At 45.2% G+C, this 21,664-nt stretch overlaps 2 protein-coding genes and 1 long non-coding RNA gene across 3 annotated transcripts in view; 1 reads left to right on the top strand and 2 right to left on the bottom strand.

Annotated features, from left to right (window-relative positions):
- raph1b (Ras association (RalGDS/AF-6) and pleckstrin homology domains 1b) overlaps nt 1–4,218 on the top strand; it is a 132,053-nt gene extending 127,835 nt beyond the window's left edge. Inside the window, exon 18 of the mRNA XM_080421929.1 lies at nt 571–4,218. Within this exon, the coding sequence (XP_080278055.1) occupies nt 571–3,579 (3,009 nt within the window). The 3' untranslated portion in view covers nt 3,580–4,218. The remainder of the gene's footprint in view (nt 1–570) is intronic.
- A 942-nt stretch (nt 4,219–5,160) lies between these two features.
- LOC308080840 lies at nt 5,161–8,201 on the bottom strand. The gene is made up of 2 exons (XR_013932750.1): nt 5,983–8,201; nt 5,161–5,844 (listed from the first exon to the last, which is right to left on the bottom strand). It is a non-coding gene; the product is annotated as an uncharacterized lncRNA (long non-coding RNA).
- Nucleotides 8,202–10,249: 2,048 nt separating this feature from the next.
- On the bottom strand, nt 10,250–18,813 carry spp2 (secreted phosphoprotein 2; the record flags this gene model as incomplete). The annotated part of the gene is made up of 6 exons (XM_080421928.1): nt 10,250–10,380; nt 11,178–11,229; nt 12,553–12,663; nt 14,344–14,466; nt 15,885–16,012; nt 18,759–18,813. The coding sequence occupies 6 exons, from the start codon at nt 18,811–18,813 to the stop codon at nt 10,250–10,252; spliced, it is 600 nt and encodes a 199-aa protein (XP_080278054.1).
- Between the last annotated feature and the right edge of the window lie 2,851 nt (nt 18,814–21,664).

The raw sequence follows: 21,664 nt of genomic DNA, 5'->3' as shown, positions 1-21,664 counted from the left end.
AATATATTTTTTGGCGGGGGAATTTTTTTTTCAGAACCCAAGATATAATGATTTGAAGATTTGCTGCTCCATTCACTTATTGTTTAACATCTTACTGAAAAAGGCTGTATCTCGCTTCATAAGCACTTTTTTTTTTACAATGTATTTTTGGCCTTGGCACAGGGATGATAAAGCCAGAAATATGTTGGCCACTGAATGAGTTAAGCACTTCATTTTTTAAACCTTTTCGGGTTTTCGGGCCTAAAAGTATGGTAATTGTTTGGGCCGAGCCTCGGGCCGGCTCAGTAGGGCCCAGTTAGGGCCGGGCCTTCATTTTCAGGCCCTTTGAGAACTCTATTTTTACATCACTGGTTCCCAAACATTTTAGCTCAAGACCCAAAAGAGAAATTTGACATTTCCCCCGAGTGTAACAAAAGAATATCACTTATCCTACCTTTAAATATTATTTCATGAGTCCATCCGTCAAATGTATAATTGTTGTGGGTCGGTTTCCGTCCCACAATGTGATATATATTTAATGTATATATTGAACTGTCAGCGTCTGAGAACCCTCTTCTTTCCTCTCAACAGATGAGGCATGATTCCTCCAGGTGTGCCACCCTGCCCCACTCCACCCACAGCCACCGCCATCACAGCCAGCATTCAGTCGACTCCCACCCGGCTCCCGCGCAGGCCGCCTCCCCCCAGCCGCAGCCTCAACAAGCCCATCACCCACCTCCCCCCCAGCAGCACTACCAGGCTCCGCCCCAGCAGCAGTACCAGGCTCCGCCCCAGAGCCCGTACCAGGCTCCGCCCCAGTTCCAGGCTCCGCCCCAGAGCCCGTACCAGGCTCCGCCCCAGTTCCAGGCTCCGCCCCAGAGCCAGTACCAGGCTCCGCCCCAGTTCCAGGCTCCGCCCCAGAGCCAGTACCAGGCTCCGCCCCAGAGCCAGGCCCATTCTCCGCCCCAGGCCCAGTACCTACCCCCTGCTCAACCTCCCCCGCTACAGCACCAGCTGCCCCTCCACATCCAGCAGCTACAGCAACAACAGCTACAACAACAGCTGCAACAACAACAACAACAACAGCTGCAACAACAACAACAGCTGCAACAACAACAACAGCTGCAACAACAGCTGCAACAACAACAACAACAACAGCTGCAACAACAACAACAACAACAGCTGCAACAACAACAACAGCTACAACAACAGCTGCCGCCACAGGCTCACAGCGGCTACGCCCGCACGCCGTCCCCTCCCCCACCTCCCCCCCAGCAGCAGCCCTCCCCTCCGCCCCCTCCACCCCCTCCTCCGCCTCCACCCCCTCCCCCGCTGCACAGTGTGTCCCACCACTCCCCGGCCACCATGTACAAGTTCAGCACCATCACCCGGCTGCAGAACCAGAACGGGGCGGCGGCTAGGAGCAGGGCGGCTGCAGCAGCAGCAGCGGCGGCGGCTAACCACCACCACCACCACCACCACCACCACCACCACCAGCACCACCTGCCCCCCATGGCCCAGCAGCTCCTTCCCCCGGCCCCGGCGGCTCCGCCCGCCAGTGTCCGCCCGGCCAATAACGTGCCGCCGCCGCCTCCCCCTCCGCCGCCGCCCTCCATGCCGGCGCCGGGCTCGGCCATGGCGGTGCTGATGAAGTCGGCCGGAGGCTTCACTCCGCCTCCCCCTCCTCCTCCTCCTCCTCCTCCCCCGCCGCCGCCGGCGCCACAGACCAACGGTGTGGCGTTTCCCCCTCCTCCTCCCCCGCCCCCTCCGGCGCCCCCCTCCGCCCCGGGCCCGCCCCCTCAGCCCGTCTGCCCCTACGGCCAGAGGCAGGCGCTGAAGCAGAGGTTCCCCAGCCCGCCCCGGGACCTCCTCTCCCCCAACGGCATCCTGGAAGACTCCCCGCCGCCCGCCCCGGCTCCTCCCCCGCCTCCCCCTCCCCCGCCCCCTCCTCCCCCGCCTCCCCCTCCCCCCCAGCAGTTCCCGGCGGGGCCGGCCCAGTTCCCGCCTCCCCCCGCGCCGCCGCCCAAAACCTTCACGCCGGGCTTCCTGCCCCACGCGGCCCCCAAGCCCGTGTCCCCCGTCTCGCCCTTCCCCCCGGCGCCCCCGCCCGTCAACGCCGCCGCCCTGGGGAGCCAGGCCCCGCCCCCGCCGCCTCCCCCTCCCCCCGCCGCTCCCGTCAAGAAGCAGTTCAGCCTCCAGGCGGGCCACGCCCACAGCCAGCCCCCTCCCACCCTGCCCAAGCAGCACAGCCTGTCCAAGCCGCCGCCCCCCGTCTCCCTGGTCAAGCAGATAGCCAGTCAGTTTCCGGGGGCGTCGTCGCCGTCGTCGCTGCAGCCCACCAATCACGCGGAGAGCCCCAAGGCCCCCCTCTCCCCCCCCGCGGTCAAGGCCAAACCAAAATGGCAGCCTGGGGGCGGGGGCCAGCAGCAGCAGCAGCAGCAGCAGTCTCCGGAGTTCCCACCGCCGCCCCCCGACACGGGCGGAGGAGGCAGCAGCTTCCATGCCCCCCCCCCGCCTCCTCCCCCTCCTCCCCCCGCCCCCGCCCAGGGCCCCACCCCCCCTCCGCCCCCTCCACCCCCCGGGAACATCATGGGCTCCCCGCTGAGGAGGTCTCCCTCTGGCTCCTCCTCCTCCTCCTCCTCCTCCTCCTCGGCGGGCCTGGGAGGGAAGAAGCCTCCTCCCACTCCTCAGAGGAACTCCAGTGTGAAGGCGGACTCCTCCACCTCCTACCAGGAGTCCAGGAGGAACCTGCTCAGCAAGTTCGCTCCCCAGTCCAACTCCTCCCCCTCCTGCCCTCCTCCCCCTCCCTCCTCCTCCTCTGGATCTCCCTCCAGGGAGCCGCCGCCCCCCACCGGGCCACCGGCGCCCCCCAAACCGGGCAAGCTGAACCTGGCCAACCTGCCCCTGGCCCTCCAGGCCAAGGTGGGGGGCCAGGCCAAGCAGTCCGGCGCCGCCGGCGACTTCCCCTCCCCCCCGCCCCCCGAGAGCTCCTCCTCCTCCTACTTCCCGCCTCCGCCGCCGGCCTCTGAGCTCTTCCCGCCGCCCCCTCCTCCTCCTCCTCCCGGGGGCGAGGTGCACGCCGTGGGCGTGGCGCCCAAGGTGGCGGTGGTCAACCCGCAGCCCCAGGCGCCCCCGCCCCCTCCCCCCGCCTCCCTCGTCAGCATCCCCTCCTGGAACAAGGGCTCGCTCAAGAAGACCCCGACCCCGGCGCTCCTCCGGCGCGGCGGCGGCGGCCACACGCCGGATCCCCCGGTGTCCCCGCCCCCTTCCTCCTCCCAGTTCGCCCCTCCCACCTCCCCGAAGGGCGGCTCGGGCCAGCCCAACTTCCTGGACGACCTGCACCGGACTCTGAGGCGCAAGTCGGCGGGCCGCCAGGGCTCGCTCAACTCCGCCCACCTCTCGGGCAAGCTGGAGCCGGCGGCGGGCACCATGGACGACATGGCCCTGCCGCCGCCGCCGCCCCCCGAGCTGCTCCAGGGCAACGGGGGCGGCTTCTCCTCCGGGAACATCTCAGGCTATGCAACGCTGCGGCGGGGGCCCAAGGTGCCGCCCGCCCCGCCCAAGCGCGGCGACGCCACCAAACTTACCGGAGAGTGTTAAGGGTGAAAGAGACACCCTTTGGGACGTACTGTATGGTAGACTATAGCTAGGTGACTGAAGTGGTCCTCCATCACAGAGATCCACCGTCAGGAGGCCAACCCTGAAGGCCTTTTCTGGATGAACCTGAAGATCCGTGTTGTTTGGAGGACCTTAAAGACTTTCTGTCCTGTTAAAGGAATATGACTGTGTATATACTGAAAGACCTGGTGGTGTTTGTGAATGACTCTCACGTTGACGTTTTTAGCCTGCTTGGAGTGTCAGGACTGTTCACATGGGTGTCAGGTTATCCGTTTACTGCAGACAATGTCACCCGGGTTGACTGAAGCTCGATTCGGTCGCACGACGGTCGTCACTCGCCGAAATTAGACGATGTGACGCATTGTGAGCTTTGTAAGATCTGCTATTTCCGGCAAGTGACACCGTCGTACGATGAAGAGTATAAATGAAGCATTGGGAAGAAGAAGAAAAAATTCAAAGCGCTTTCCTGCAATGTTCTTAACTGACACTCATTTACGTTTTCCTATGTTCATATACCGTATCCCTGCCTATCTGGTACCTACAGTACCAGTAAGTACCTACAGTACCAGTAGGTACCTATCTGGTACCTACACTCTGGTACCTACAGTACCAGTGGGTGCCTCTCTGGTACCTACAGTACCAGTAGGTGCCTCTCTGGTACCTACAGTACCAGTAAGTACCTACAGTACCAGTAGGTACCTCTCTGGTACCTACAGTACCAGTAGGTACCTCTCTGGTACCTACAGTACCAGTAGGTACCTCTCTGGTAGGTACCTCTCTGGTACCTACAGTACCAGTATAGGCTGAAGCAAAACGGCAGTGAGAATTGTTCCCAAATGCTTGTTTGTGATCCAGGTCTGAGCCAACTCGCGTAATCCGCTTCTTTGCCATAAGTTTGTGCCACGTGTTGTTGGGGAGGGGCGAGAGAGAGAGAGAGAGAGAGAGACAAAGACATTTAACCCATTTAGACCTGAGGCTGTTTCTAAAATCGCCTTCTAAATTCCTAGCCTAAAGTTTTCTGAAAAACCTTTATTTTTTATTCAAATTATTCAAATATTTTAAATCATGTTGCTGTATATCGTTGTTGTCGGGTGGGAACTTTGCATGTCCAAAACCGTTCCTTTTTTATTATCATTTTAAAAATGTGAAACTTAAAAACAGTGAAAATAGCCGATCTGCAAGTACGCCTTCGCGAGGCGTCGTGCGCTTGTAGATCGGCTATTTTCACTACTTTTATGCAACACTCTTGTATGATGACGTAGGACTTTGATTTATGAAAAAAACATACAATTTGAAACTTGGGAGTTCCGAGGTTCCTGCCCGTCAGTGACGACATATAGTAGTAACATCTAAAATGACACGAATGCTTCCCCCGGATTGAAAGGTATAAATAACAACATTATAGGTTTTCCAGGTCTAAAAGGGTTATAAAAAAAAAAGAGATAGAGAACTCATCAGGATCTTTCTGCTTTGGTACTGCATGGACCTGTAAAGACAAGCTGTACAAACCTGAAGCTCTTCTGTGTGTGTGTGTGTGTCTGTGTGTGTGTGTGTGTGTGTGTGTGTGTGTGTGTGTGTGTGTGTGTGTGTGTGTGTGTGTGTGTGTGTGTGTGTGTGTGTGTGTGTGTGTGTGTGTGTGTGTGTGTGTGTGTGTGTGTGTGTGTGTGTTCGTTAGGCGTTGACTAGTAAACGTTTAGGAAGGCCTTCGTGGAACAGGGATTGTATGTTGTTGTTTTTGTTTTGCTTTTATATGAAATTATTTAATGATTGCTAAATGAAAGGATTTTCTTTCCGTTTTGTATTTTATCAGATTTACGTACATTTTATCTAATCATCATTTTTTTTGTATTAGCTGGTCAAACAAAGGTGTGAGAGGAGCTAAATGGAAGGAATGTACTGAGAGAAGGCATCATGGGAACGGTTGGAATACATGAAACTGCAGGCATTCAGGATTCAGTATCTCAAAAACACTGCGCCGGAAAGCTACAATCCGTAAGGACCCCCAAAACTATATGTATTTGCCCGCGGACCCCCATCTCAAAATATTTGTTCCAGGGACCCCCAGAAGCAAAGATTTTAGTAAAAAAAAATGCTTTCAGAACATATATATTCAAAGATTTGGACACATTTTCACGATTTTGAATAGCCGAAGTATAAAATAATGGTTCAAGTGTTTAAAATCTAAAATGACGCAGATGCTTTCCGGGTTTTAATGGGTTAAAATAAGTCCCAGATTGTAGCTTTGTGCTTAATGTATAATCTGCAATACGACTGTGTTGCTTGCTAAAAAGAACTGATCTACAAAAGCTCAACAACAACGTGTCACACAACACCATGCCTGTAGATCGATTCTTATTGGCAAGTGCCGCCCTCGTGCGACGGAACACGAATGAATCTTTGTTCAGGAAAGAATTAGCGTTGAAGTAACGATGTGACTGAGTCAGGACTGTGTGCAGTAACCATGTGACTGAGTCAGGACTGTGTGCAGTAACCATGTGACTGAGTCAGGACTGTGTGCAGTAACCATGTGACTGAGTCAGGACTGTGTGCAGTAACCATGTGACTGAGTCAGGACTGTGTGCAGTAACCATGTGACTGAGTCAGGACTGTGTGCAACTGGAAGAAAACTGAGCATTGTATCTATTGTGTACTGTTTTCTTTTCCTTTTTTTTATTTAATGCAAAGAAAATAAACATGTCTTATAGTGGACTTGAAAGGTTGGTGAAGAGGACCTGTGGTGGCGTGTGTGCACGTGCGTGTGTGTGTGTGTGTGTGTGTGTGTGTGTGCGTTTTGGCTTGACCTTTTGACCTGAACGTGTCTGTTTCATTTTGTTTATACCTGTACAGTCCCCGGCCGCCGCTATTGGCTCCACCCGCCGCCTTCTAAAGCCACATGGTGTCACGATCCAGCCAGTTAAAAAAGAAAAGGGACAGTTTGGATCCACCCATGTGGGAAAGTAACCCCTCCTCCTCCCCCCTACTGTTTTTTTTATATAATGTACAGAACATTACATGAAGTTGTCGGTAAGACAGAAGGCTGGGTCCAAGGTGTGGAACGTCACGTACAATCAACTGGCGAGCATTCAGGGCTGAATGTTGCTTTCAACTCGGTATGTTTTAATGTATGTGTTTAATGTGTGTGGTTGTTTTTTTTTTTTCACGGTGCCATTAGCAAACGGCTGGAGGAGGTCAAGTCTGGGGTCTTGCACCTCCACAGTGCATCATGTGTTTGTTTGTTTGTTTGTTTGTTTGTTTGTTTGTTTCCTCCAGCAGCAACGCCTTCAGTTGACCATTTTACACACGGCGGCCATTTTGCCATGACGTCACGCTCGCGTGAAATGCTATTTCCGAAGCTCGTTTTTTGGTTCACTCGACGTCCTGCGAATGTGCGAGATTTTTTTATAACAAAACTGCATGATTTTAAAATCACCGGCGCGTCCGTGAGCGAGCCGCTAGGTGCGCGAGCCGCTAGGTGAGTGAGCACCCGCGCCGAGCGTCGTCGTCTTAAGTTGGCAAGCCGCGGTGGACGGAATAGTTTGTCACGTGAACGCTCCCTGTAGGCCAGTAGTTTCCAAACTTGGAACTAGGGGGGGGGGGGTCCTCCCCAGGCAGGTATCCAAATGATTGTTTTTTGGGGGTCCCCAATAATTTGCTTAATGTGCAAGTAAGCAAACCAACGTACAGTATAAGTGTATTTATACAGGGTATCTGCACATTTCTAAAGTTACAATTCAAGGACATTTAAGAACTTTTTAATACCAAATTGGCCAAATTGTCAAACATTACGTAAGGAAGAGGCAAACATTGTGAAAATTGCTGATCTTACAAGCTCACAATGCCTCACAATGTTTGGCTATTAAATGTATCTGTGGAACCGAGTCAAACTAAATGAAATGGGGGGGGGGGGGGGGGGGGGGTTTATCCCACGGTCCCCCCCGAGTATGACATAATACAGGCAGTATGACCGTCGTGTGAGTATGGCCAATGCCAGTGCTGCCGCCACCCTCGTGGGCCAATGGCCTGTCTCTGTTTGCGTGTCATGAATGATGACGTCATTAATAACTGTGGACCATTAAAAAAAAAAACAGTTAGTCATAAAAAAAAGAATGCAGCTGGTAGTGTCAGGGTTGAAAGGTTTAAGAGACGTGTTCGTTGAAAGCAGTTAACCTGAAGAGCGTTCAGAAAAGAGACTGTTATATTATATAAGCAACAAGTACCATTGGAGAAACCTCAAAACACAGACGGACCACTCTCTACAAGGCCTATTTATAACACAGATGGACCACTCTCTACAAGGCCTATTTATAACACAGATGGACCACTCTCTACAAGGCCTATTTATAACATGCTATGTCTTTATCTCGCTTATAACCCATTATAGTGCTTGGTCTGCCCTCCAGGGGGCGGTGTATCCTTTCATAATGGCTGAGTATCATTGTCATGGACAGGTTTGTTGGACACAGTTACAAAGTATGTAAGTTGTTGATGTGCTGATTCTAACCTTGTGAGGAGGAGGAGGGGCCAAATGAAATGAAGGAAGATTTAAAAAGATGTGTGTGGGGATAACAAGACGTGATGATGTGTTCTCTTGCATTTTAAACTGAAAAAAACAAAACACTATAAATGTTCAAACCTGACCTCAACGTGTGTCCTGAGTCGGCTTCTTCTGCGTCTCTCTGTTTATTTGCATGGTGGGTGTTTAGATCAATGTGTAAATATGCTGCAGAGTCCAAGTGAGTTCACTCAAGCTCATTTACAGTACAGTGGGAGTGGACCACGGTCGCCCTCTTGTGGTGTGACCATGAACTGCATGAGTTTAAGGCTGGACAGCCTGATCGCCAGAGAATTAGTATACATTGCACGGATCCAGTGCATGTCATTCCGTGCATAGTCGCCTAGAAACCCCGAAATTCCGTGCATATGTACGGCGAGTCCCACGGTGGGCGTAACCAGTCGCAACCCTGAAAAACCCGGAAGCAGAGCAGTCCCCACAACAAAATTTACGATTCTGTGCCTATCGGTACATAACTCAAACGGCGCTGAGTAGGCACAAGGGAATGTCGCAACGTTCGGGACGGCAACTCACTCGCTTTAGCTCGCTCGGTGGCCCCTTACGTGGCGACAATTCCCTTGAGACTGCGCGCCTCCGAAATGGTTTAGTCACAATGGGGGAGATGCGAGGCGGCTATGCACGGAATTTCGGGTTTTCCAGTTCTCTATTCACGGAATTTCAAAAACGTTCAAAGAGAACGTTTCCTCTGGCGATCGGGTTGGGCTGGAGAAGGCGGTGCCTTACCCAGCATTAACCTTAAACTTCTTTGCCATTTTTTTTACTATTTTTCAAAACATTTTCAAATAGTCCAACTAGCCGATCTACATCGACACGTTGTGAGCTTGTAGAAGCTATTTGAACCATTTGAAAATGTTTTTAAAAAGAGTAAAAAATGGCAAAGAAGTTTAGGGATAATGGGTAAGGCACGGGCGAAAATAGGGCCCTATATACTATTCTTTCTCTGTTAGGATGTAATGATCTCTCAGAGAGAGAGATGAAGCAGAGACGCCCAGATTAAACTCTTTCATAGATTTCATAGATGGCTTCATAGACTTGTTAGTTTGTTTTTTGTTTATTTACACATTATCTTTTCTATGTTGTATTCATGTTGATGAGTGTTTTTAAACCACTTAAAGCGTCAATACGTGACCTTTCACTCTGTACTTGGTCTTTTTTCCCTCTACACCACCAAACCTCTTTGCCTAAAATAGCAGATTTTATATTTTCAGCTGATATTCCCCTCAGAATAGTGATGCAAGGGTTCAAGTGGTTAATGTAAAAAAAAAGAAAAGGTTCCTATCCACAAAGGTTCCTAACCCCCTGTTGAAGACCCCTGCTCTAGACGTCGGCATGCATTAAGACGTTAAAATCTAAGCTGTTCACGGAGTCGTCACATTCGTCCACAGCAATGCTATTTTACATCAAACAATCACAATTCATGCACAACAAATGACCCTCAAAGTACCCTGTGGTGGGCATGGAGCAACTGACATGATTTATCCATTTATTATTATTTGTTTATTGAACAGCTAACAGGACTACACTGTACGTCGTCTCTGTCGCGTGGAAACCAAAAAAAAATTCCAAAACTGTTTACTTTTCACGATTCAAATTCAAAAGCATCAAAAGTAACAGATCTACAAGCTCGAAACGCGGTGCGTTTCGAGCTTGTAGATCTGCTACTTTTGATGCTTTTGTGTGACGCTCTAGGATGATAAAGATTTTTAAAAATCACACCCAGTGTGAAGTGGGCGGTGTGGTCACAGTGGTCATCACAGTGATGGAAGAAGTGATGGAAGAAACCATAACTTTAAAAAAAACATTCATAGTTTTTTTTAGTTATGGTCCTATTTATAGGGCTATGCACATGTGTCATGTTTCCCTAGCCAATCACAGTCCTGAATAGACTGTGATTGGCCAATCACGGTGCAGGGTTAGGGGGGTACATTTGTGGCCAATCACAGCGCAGGATTTGGTGTGCAAATATCCAAACCTCACATATAGGGGCGGTTTCACCGCCCAAAAATCTAAAATAAAAGGTAATATGGAGATAAGTGGTTTCTGCCCGACGACAAGGACATGTTTTCTCTGCGTTTCTCCTCAGTCCAGGTAGTTGGTGAAGACGTCTCCTCTGGGGATGATGACCTCCACCTCCTGTCTGAGGACGGAGCGGGCGGGGCTGGCAGGAGCAGCAGGAGGAGGAGGAGCAGCAGGAGTTTGAGGTGCTGGGTCTGGAGGTTGAAGAGAACATTAGGAGAAAAGATCAGACGTGATTCTGATTACTTCCTGTGAGGAATTTAAAGGTAGGGTAAGTGATATTCTTTGGTAAAATCTTCTTTTCACAGGGGTCACAGGGGTCTCTCCAGCTCTTTAGTAAACACAATATAGTACCTTTTCAGGTAGGTGACAACATTTAAGCCAATCAGGAGAGAGCACTGAAAATGCATTTTCTGTTTAATAAAGAACTGGAGAGACATGGAGACTCCTTTTACTTAACAAACACTCTATAGCAATGAGTACTATCACAATATAGATCTATTTAACACTGTTACTGGACAAACACTCTATTGCAATGAGTACTATCACAATATAGAGCTATTTAACACTTATTTTAACCAAAGTAAATCACTTACCCTACCTTTAAATATTCTCACACATTCAAACAGGCGTCAGTGACACCACCAGAGACCATTGTGGTGTCTGGTCACTGATGTGTGTAGTCCTGTTAGAAGGCTGTGAAGACTTCACTCAAACGGTGCTAAAGTAAGTTCAATGAGTTGGAAGTCGTGTCCTTTCTTAGGATCACATATCTGACATGACAGTAAGCTAAAACTTGCATACAAATTAACGTGTATTTTGTTCTAACGCTGTGATTCTTGAAAGTGGAAGAGAATTGGGTAATCTCAAAAGCGTATTGCCATGGTTTGTTTATTTATATATATATATATATTTCTTTACATAAAACAGACTGATCATTGATTATGTTTGACAATAATATACAATATAATATAATATTATGTGTCATTACCTCTGTTGACAAATGATGGGATATTGACATGCTGCCTTCCCCTGGAGAAGATCTGTTGGTATAGAGAACAAAAGCTACATGTTAAGAACATAATAATTATTGATAATGGTGTTATGGTAGTGTATGAAGTCTTTTCCTTTTGGGATGCCACCTTAGTTGCAATTTACAATTATAGTTGCTGTCGTATCTTTAGTTTTTTCTTTCGTAAATTAACTCCCTACTTCAATATTACTGCAGTGTCACACACAAGTAGCAAAAATAGCAGATCTACAAGCTCACAACACGTCGCGATGTGACGTGTTGTGAGCTTGTGGATCTGTTAATTTTATGTGAAAGTGAAAGCAGTTACAGTAAGTGGGTCTGTGTGGGTTTTATAAATATTGAACCAATGAAAAGTGTATTTATTTTTTTGATAAACCGAGCTTGTGACTAATTAATAATTACATTAGATCCATTGGAAGTTATTTTTTCCCATTTCATGTAAAGTAACAGTTTTGGACATGCAAGGTTTCCACCCGACAGCGTGCGTGCGTGCGTGCGCGTGTGTGTGTGTTTTATTTCCTTTCTCTCTGAGTGCTTGTACTGTATCTCTTCTATCTTTGTATTTATTTATTTTATCCCACGATTTTGTAACCCATTTTTTTCACCCAGTGCCAATTGCCTAAGCTTGTAATCCTGCGTGCTACTCTCCCTCTGCCAGCCTGGGGAGAGCCCAGAACTGAGCTCATGCCTCCTTCAACGCATGAGGAGCGAGCAGGCCGCTTCTTATCGCCTGAGAGGGGGGAGTTTCCCCGGTAGGACGGCAGTATAGAGACCAGGAATATTGCACGTTTTTTTGTGAGGGTACCTACCTTAGGGCAGTGGTTCTCAACCTGGGGGTCGGGACCCCTAGAGGGGTCCCCACATGATTTTGGGGGGGTCCCCAGATGACAGTGACAATTTAAGGTAATACCTACAAAAATATACAGAATTGAAAAAATACCAAAAACTGGTCAGACATTGGCCAAATTGTCAAATAATGTAAGAAAGAGGCAACAATTTTGAAAGTAATTCTACAAGCTCACAACGCCTCGCAACACAAAGCATTGTGAGCTTGTAGATCGACTATTTCATTATGTATCTGTGGAACCGAGTCAAACTAAATGTAATACCTATACAATTCCAAGTGCTTGTCAGGGTGGGGGGTCCCCACTTTAGTTTTTATATGATTATTTTGGGGGGTCGCGGCCTGAAAAGGTTGAGAACCGTTGCCCTAGGGGACACGGGGAGAACATGCAAACTCCACACAGAAAGGCCCTTTATGGGCACTGATGATGTGGAGGGTCTATCTTCTATCTGAGTGTTTCTTTCTACTGTCTCTCTATCATTCTCTCACCTCCTCACTGCTGGACTCTGAGCTGGAGCTGGAGCCATGGCCGCACCTGAGCGCCACCACCTGGGCAGACACCGCCGTCACACGCACACGACTGACACAGGAAGAGGAGGGCTGGAGAGATGGAGGGAGGAGAAGTCAGAGATATAAGCTTCACTTATATGTGCCATTGTGCATTGTTGTTAAATGTAGTTTTGTGGTTAAAAAAAAAAGTTTTTATGTTAACCCATTGAGACCTGAAGCCGATTCTACACGTCTCCTAAATCTCAACAGTTTTCTGAAAAACGTATGTTTCTATATCAGTGGTGCTCAATCTTTTTCATGTCAAGGACCCCCAAAATGATATGTATTTGGCCGCGGACCCCCATCAAAATATTTAGTTCCAGGGACCCCACAGAAGCAACGATTTGAGTTAAAAATGTTCGCTTAAAAAAAATATATATTCAAAGATTTGCACACATTTTCACGATTTTTCAAAAATAGCAGATCTACAAGCTCGTAGCGCGGCACTCGGTGCCGCGCTATGAGCTTGTATATCTGCTATTTTTGAATAGCCCAAAGTGTAAAATAATGCTTTTTTAGCTCAAATCTAAAAATGACACAGTTCCAGGTCTTAATGGGTTAAAAGGTTAAAGCACTATATTGTGATAGTAATCATTGCTATAGAGTGTGTGTTCAGTAACAGTGTTAAATAGCTTTATAGTTTGATAGTAATCATTGCTAGCCTGTAGAGTGTTTGTTCAGTAACAGGAGTCTCCCTGTCTCTCCAGCTCTTTAATAAACACAAAATACATTTTCAGGTAGGTGACAAAATCAGGAGAAAGTACCCATTTATTAGCTTCATTTTTATAGTGTTCCAGTTCCAATTTTGCATCACTTCCAATTCCACTTGTTTAATCTATATCCTGACTGAGTTCTATATCCTGATTGGATAGAATTGGTATCCCGACCTGAAAATGTATTTTCTGTTTAATAATGAGCCGGAGAGACAAGGAGACTCCTGTTACTGAACAAACACTCTATAGCAATGAGTACTATCAGAATATAGAGATATTTAACACTTGTTAACCAAAGAAAATCACTTATACCCTACCTTTAGGGTATTATCAGTAGTAATTAGCTCAGTTAATGAATGTTACGTCCGTAGCAGTATCATCATGGATTGTTTGTATGAAGGAATGCCTCCATGCCAAGTCAAACAGTGTTCATTCAGAGGTCTGTCAACACCAGGCCTACTGACCTCACATGAACCCATGTGCACCATGTGCCATTTAGAGCAGTGCTTCTCAAACTCTTTCATGTCAAGGAACCCCAAAATTATACGTATTTGGCCGCGGACCCGCCCAACTCTATATGTGCCCCCCAAAACAATATTTACCCCCTGGAGCAAAGATTTTAGTTAAAATTTTTCACTTTTTAAAGTGAACAAAAATGAAAAAAAAAAGAGCCTATATTCAAAGAGTTGCACACATTTTCACGAATATTTTTCAAAAAGAGCAGATCTACAAGCGCTATATGAGCTTGTATATCTGCTATTTTTGAATAGCCGAAGTATAAAATATCCTGGATTGAGTGAGTTAAAGGGATAGTTCACCCAAAAAAGAAATCTATGGATTAGTCACCCCATGGAGACTTGAATTCATGGATATGTTTTTGTTTTCGTTGCATTCCTAAGACATTAATTTGATGACCGGCAGCGGTTCATGAATTCAAGTCTCCATGGGGTGACTAATCCATAGAAAAAAAGTCATTTTGGGGGTGAACTATCCCTTTTAAGGCGAGGAGTGTCTTTACCACGAAGAAGCCGGGTCTGAAGGCACATCTCTGAGGATCCTCTCTGGAACTCTTCAAACACGCAGACTCTTTGACGCCAAAGCTCAGCAGAAGGTCATACGTGTTCGTGGCAACAGGGATGACCTGGGACACGTGATTATTATTGTTAATATGATTATTAATATAGATTCAACGTAAAAAAATGGAATTCAACATCTCAGCGCTAATGTACTTGGGTTTCCTCAAAGGCATTTTAAAGCTGCACTACGTAACTTTCCTCTTCTAACCCGGATTTATAACCCGGGTTCCTGCGCAAGTTCTGACATTTTTTGACCATTGGGCTAATAGAGCCTTGCTTGCTCAGGGGAATCTTGACCATCAGGTCAAAAGTTGTGTCAGATCCTTTGACCAAATTACATTTTATTCATTACAGAATTTGCATATATAGCGCCACTATAATATTCATTATTCGTCAAATGGAATGCAAAATATCAGCGCTAATGTAGGCCTGCTAGGTATTTTAGCTCCACGATAATCAGAACAAACAGATGTCTTCCTTGGTTGGTTCATATGTATCAGAATACTGTAGTTCCTCTAATTAGGATTATGTATAGTTTTACAGGTAGACTTAAGCCAAACCCTAAGTGTGTCTGTCTGTCTGTCTGTCTGTCTGTCTGTCTGTCTGTCTGTCTGTCTGTCTGTCTGTCCTCTGTCCTCTGTCCTCTGTCTTCCTCTGTTCTCCCACACAACTATCCTTCTCCGTTCTCTACACTGGCTCCCCGTAGCGGCTCGCATCCAGTTTAAAACCCTGGTGCTAGCCTATAGGGCAGTGAAAGGAACAGCTCCTTCTTACCTCCGGGTTATGGTCGAGGCTTTACACCCCTGCCCGACCACTTCGGTCTGCCGCCTCGGGGCGACTGGTTGCCTCGTTGCTCAGTGGTCCCTCTGGCCGATCTACACAGTCACGGCTTTTTTCTGTTCTGGCCCCACAGTGGTGGAATGAACTCCCCACTGATGTCAGGACAGCAGAGTCACTGATGTCAGGACAGCAGAGTCACTGCCCATCTTTCACCGCAGGCTGAAAACCCACCTCTTCAGGAAACACTACCCTTCCTCTTTGCCTGGCCTACTTGTTGTTAACTAGTTGTACGAACGCTTGTTTTATTGTTGTATTGTTTTATTGGATCTTGTTTAGTCGATACACTTATTTGTTTTAGCTCTTGCTCATTTGATTTTCCTATTTGTTTCATCTGTTTAAGAAAGTAGGTAGCTGATATATTGCACTTTTACCTTAGCGCTAGGTATACTCTTAGTTGCTTGTTTTAGCAGAAAATGCACTTCTTCTGGTGATTAGTAGTTTTGTTCCCTACCTATGTTGAATGCACTTATTGTAAGTCTCTTTGGATAAAAGCGTCTGCTAAATGACTGTAATGTAATGTCTGTCTGTCTGTCTGTCTGTCTGTCTGTCTGTCTGTCTGTGTGTGTGTGTGTGTGTGTGTGTGTGTGTGTGTGTGTGTGTGTGTGTGTGTGTGTGTGTGTGTGTGTGTGTCTCATCTCCTCACCCGTGTCACAGATCCTCTAGTGACTCGGTACAGGTGGCTCACAGCGTACATAGTGTTGACCTCGGTCAGAGCCGCTCCCAGACCCCTGTCTGCCATCACGGCCATCTCTGAGTTGTACACCGGCAGACCTGAGGGAAAAAAAACCATATATACGTTACACCGGGGGTTTGATTCTGACCCAGGGACCACCATCCTGACCAAGAGCAACCTGGGGACCACCACTATTGTGTCGGGTGGGTCCGTCGTGCACCATTCCATGGGTTAAGATTCGTTTTTTTTTGTTACTAATCACACTATCACAGGCTATACCGTCATGAGCTGGACAAAATAAATAGTGGTGGAAAAAGTACTATTTCTTTTTTACTTAAAGGAGGAGTTCACCCAAAAATGACTTATTTTCTATCAATTACACACCCCATGAAGCCTTGATTTCATAGATTTATTTTTGTTTTTGTGGCATTCCTAAGACAATAATTTGATGACTGTGTGTATTTCCGGTAGGAGACACAAATAATCTACTTTGTGTCTCCTACCGGATACATTAGCCGGTAGGAGACGGGAATCAAATTATTAGTTTAGGAATGTGACAAAAACTAAAAATAATCCATGGACTTGTGGCTTCATAGGGTGTGCAATTGATAGAAAATAAGTAATTTTTTGGGTGAACTCCTCCTTTAAGTAAAAGTATCAATACTGCAATGTAGAAATACTCTGTTACCAGTAAGTCCGGAATTCAAAATGTACTTAAAGTACCAAAAGTAAAAGTACTCATTATGCAGAATGTCCCATTTCAAGTTTTCAAATGTATACAAATCTTTTGAAAATAGCCGATCTACAAGCTCACAATGCGTCGCGATGCGACGCATTGTGAGCTTGTAGATCTGCTATTTTCAGATGGCTGAAATGTATATAGGGCTGAAGGTGGTTAATGTATGTTTTGTTATAATAATAAAAATCTATAAAGTAACTAGTAACTAAAGATTTCAAATAATTGTAGTGGAGTAAAAGTACAAAGTTTCCCTCTGAGATGTAGTGGAGTACAAGTAAAAGTGTTGGAAATACTCAAGTTAAAATTGTACTTAAGTACAGTACTTGAGTAAATGTACTTAGTTGCTTTCCACCACTGGTTTTCAAAGCATTGTATTATCAGTAAAGAGCAGGGATATCATGTGTCAAGAAGCACAACGTTGTTGTTGGATATATATAGGCCTACTGCCACGTCTGAATGCATCGACTATTTATTGTTTTCTCTGGACCAAGCAGGACAGAACCAAGTCCTCTCTCAAAATAAGTCCCTTTCAGTCAATCACACTAATGTGTGATGATGTGAGACTTAATAATGTATTTCTGTGAGCATTAGCAGGATGTTTACATCCAAAGAGGTCACTGGACTTTTTGAAATGTTAGATTCGACTTAAAGGACAACTTTTTTTTTTTTACACCCAAGGTTTATGTTTTAGCTTGTAATTAAAGTAAAGAAAAGATGAGTGTTAAAAATGTTTCATTTACTGCTTTCTATAGTTTTTTGCAATTTTCGCGATGTTTGTACAGTGGGCGGGGGCATTCGGGCAGATGGCTAAATATGTCTTTTTTTTTACACAATAACCAGGTGATTTCTTTATTATCATTTACAGTAGCTCTTCTAGCCCCCAAATAACTCACATCTGGCCATCAAAGACCACAGGGTGTAAAGAAGACATATTCAGCCACCTGCCCGAATGCCCCCGCCCATTGTAAAAAAAAGATTTGCTAAATTGCTAAAACTATAGAAAGCAGTAAATGAAAAAAAATGTACACATCTTTTATTTACTTTAATTACAATCTAAAACATAAACCTTGGTCGTAAAAAAAAACAAAGTTGTCCTTTAAGTTAATTATTCACAAACAAGAAACAAGAGTAGCAACATTTAGTAAAAAAAAGTCAAATTAAAAAAAAAGTATAATTTTACTGCATTTCTGAATGCATGGCCAGGGACCAACCTGCAATACATCTGGTTGAAAATCCCTGCTTTAACCCATTATTATAACAAAAAATACATTAACCACTTCAGCCCTATAGAGCGTCGCAGTTCCCGCCCACTTCCTGTTTTTTTTGGTGCCGGAAGAAAAAACTCAATGCATTTTTCCATTGACATTTCCAAAAATATTTATATCTATTAATTTAAGCCTCGAATCAAGCCATCATGACATGACATGAATCATGACCATAAACGTTTGATTATGTGATTTTTTTTTTGTTGAAAACGGCAAAACAAAGGGTATTTATTAAATATAGTATATCATATAATTAAATATAAAACAAAATAAAATCACAGAAAAAAACGCTTTATGGTCATGATTCATGTCATCTCGTGATGGCTTGATTCGAGGCTTAAATTAATAGATATAAATATTTTTGGAAATGTCAATGGAAAAATGCATTGAGTTTTTTCTTCCGGCACCAAAAAAAACAGGAAGTGGGCGGGAACTGCGACGCTCTATACACATTTCGGCCATTTGAAAATAGCCGATCTACAAGCTCACAATGCGCTTGTAGATCTGCTATTTTCCAAAGATTTTTTATACATTTTGAACTTGTGCAGTATATAGCAACATACATTTGCTGTAATTTTTGAATACATATTTGAAGTTTTTCAGAAAACTTCAAATTTCAGGATTTAGAAGGCGTTTTTAGAATGATTTCAACAGCATCAGGCCTGAGGAAACATATCGTTGCTGTCAGGGCACAAACCTCTCATCTCTACATTCTTTTTGTAGATTAACGCCCTACTTGATCATACTACAGCTTCACACAAAAAAAAGCATCAAAAGTAGCAGATCTACAAGCTCAATACGAGGAGAAAGACACAGAGAAAGACACAGCACTTGACTTACCTGAGCAGCAGTGAGACTGCAGCAGGGCTAATAGAAGGAGGATACAGCACTTCATGTCGACTATTAGCACCCAGCTAAAGCTTTACATCTACTGGTTCACCTCACATCTACATAAATAGGTTCAGTCCTCGTCCTAACCCCCTCCCCCCCAAAAAAAACAACCTTACTGCACCCCTCCTCCTCTCCTCTCCTCTCCCCTCCTCTCCTCTCCCCTCCTCTCCTCTCCCCTCCTCTCCTCTCCTCTCCTCTCCTGATATCCGCTAACCTTTGTCCTAAGCTCTGTTTGGGTTCAGTTTGGTGCCAGCGCTATTGATCCTTGGCCATGTGGCAGAGCGAGGAACAGGACAGACGTCGTAACTTGTTGTACAGTGCTGGAAAAACTAGTGCTAAAATGTCTTACTTTAGTAAAAGTATCAATACTGCAATGTAGAAATACTCTGTTCCAAGTAAAAGTCTGGAATTCAAAATTTCCTTGAGTAAAAGTACAAAAGTACTGGTATCAAAATGTACTTAAAGTACCAAAAGTAAAAGTATTCATTATGCAGAATGTCCCATTTCACAAGTTTTCAAATGTTTAAAATGTGTAAAAATCTTTTGAAAATAGCCGATCTACAAGCTCACAATGCGTCGCGATTGTAGATCGGCTATTTTCTAATGGCTTAAATGTATATAGGGCTGAAGTGGTAATATTGTTTTAGTCTCATTCCTAAGCCCATCATTTGATGACCAGCGGACCGGTAGGCAGCGGTTCCGGTAGGAGACACAAAGGAGACTCTTTGTGTCTCCTACCGGAACCGCTGCCGGTCATCAAATTATTGTCTTAGGAATGAGACAAAAACAAAAAAAATATCCATGAATTCAAGTCTCCATGGGGTGACTAATCCATAGGAAAAAAAGTAATTTTGGGGGTGAACTATCCCTTTAACCAATGAAAAGTATTAACTAGTGCTAGTCTGACAGAGTCCCCATGCAGAACATTTGTTGTGTTATCCTTTTAGCTCAAATGTCTGTCTGTACCTCGTGCTGTTTAGGCTACATGTCTGTCTAATAAAGTATTCAATCAATCGGATACATTGGTTCTTCCTTTTTATTTTTCCACATCTCCTGAAAAAAAAATAGGTTTTGGACATAGGAGGTTTCCTGCTGACACTGACGATATCCCCGTTTCACCCCCGCACTGGGATACCTGCCAAGAACAACTTTGACGATAAGATGATGAGACTGAACTGTCTGGGGTCATTTCAGTTCTGTACAACATGGGTTTCTCTAAGTGGTGTGCCTTGCCACCCTATGGGTGCGGTGACGCAAGTCCAGGGGTGCCGCAGAATACTATAAATAATAATAATGTTTGGAATTTATCAATATCCCTTCACTTTAACCACTTATACTTAATCAAACGGACCTGAGTTGCACTGCATGTGCGTTCTTCTTTTTCATCTACAGTCTATAGAGTACAGAAGTCCTGACGTCACTGGTTCATCCCCTGGTTCGTAAAAAAATGTCTCTATGGAGAATAACATTGGGTCATCTTAGAATCGTCTCATATAAGAATTGTGGTCCAAAAATAAACAAACTGTCTCTGCGATATTGTCAGGGAGGAGGTTCTGTATCGTTTATATAGTCAGTCACTTATATTTGATACAGTCTGTTTCTGGCGAAAATGTAACTAATTCGGCGGAAGTAACATTATCGTTTTCTCACCGTCAGTTGATGCTTCATATTCATAAGAGTCAAACCGCCGGGGTCATTTGTTTACTTTTGGAACACAGTTCTTATTTGACGCGATATTAAACACGTCTATGGGGATTCAGAACGGGGTGGGGAAACCGCGAACCAGGTGGATGTGTAAATTACGTCAGACTTCGGTGCTCAATAGAGCTATTTAAGATGTAGCTCTATATAGACTGTAGATTGTTCAGATTTGTCTCAGTTCATTAGTCACCTTGGTCAAATATTCTATCATGCCATTCTATCAAGCCAGAGAGCATTCAAGTTTACTTTTTTGTTTTGGGTTTTTGTTGTCTAGATCAAGTGGATTTCATGATTTTGTTGATTGATAATTAAGGTTAGGTTGGATTTGTCAATAAATGATGTCAATGTCCTGATTATTAGTAGTGTTAGGAGGGTCTAATGCTAGTCGGTTGATTATTATTATTAATAATAATAATAATTATTATTATTAATAATAATAATAATAATAATGATGATAATAATACACTTTATTTGTATAGCGCCTTTCATGACATGAATTGCAGCTAAAAAGTGCTTTTGAGAGCAAGAATATAATTACAGAAAAAGTACAAATAATTAACAATAACGCAAAAAAAAAAGACAAGCATAGAACAACATTTAAATAATATTAAAAGGGCAGTGAATCAGGAAAAACTGTGAGGACATGAATAACAACAGAGATTTAAAAATCATTTTAAAAGCAAGAGTGAAGAAATAGGTCTTGAGCTGTGCTTTAAAGCTATCACTGTATGATCCTATCACACATTGAGTACTGTTTTACAAACTGGTCTTGCACAGGCGTGACGATCCTAAAACCCATCGAACAGCTCTACAAAAGTGCGCTCAAGGTGTTTGACAGGAAGCCTCACTCTTATCATCATTGTAACATACTCAGGAGGCTCAATTTTTTTAGCTTCGACAATTTCAAAAAGTTCAAACAGGTTGGGGTCATATACAAGACCTTACATGGTCTGTGCCCGCCCCCCCTAAGGGAATTCATTAAAAGGAAGCCTGAAAGAGGAATCAGTACCAGAGCAACCACTCGAGGAGATTGTGAAGTGCCGCACCGGCAAACAACCTTCGGTCAAAATGTCCTCTCAGTACAGGGTTGTGTAGCATGGAATGGCCTTCCTCTACATATAAGGGATTGTGCTACATTTCCATCTTTTAAATTC

This window comes from Gymnoscopelus braueri, assembly GCF_963280865.1.
Source record: "Gymnoscopelus braueri genome assembly, chromosome: 24".
In the NCBI taxonomy this organism is placed as follows: Eukaryota; Metazoa; Chordata; class Actinopteri; order Myctophiformes; family Myctophidae; genus Gymnoscopelus; species Gymnoscopelus braueri.
The sequence above is the reverse complement of the archived record's forward strand: the minus strand, read 5'-3'. Positions and strand labels throughout refer to the sequence as shown.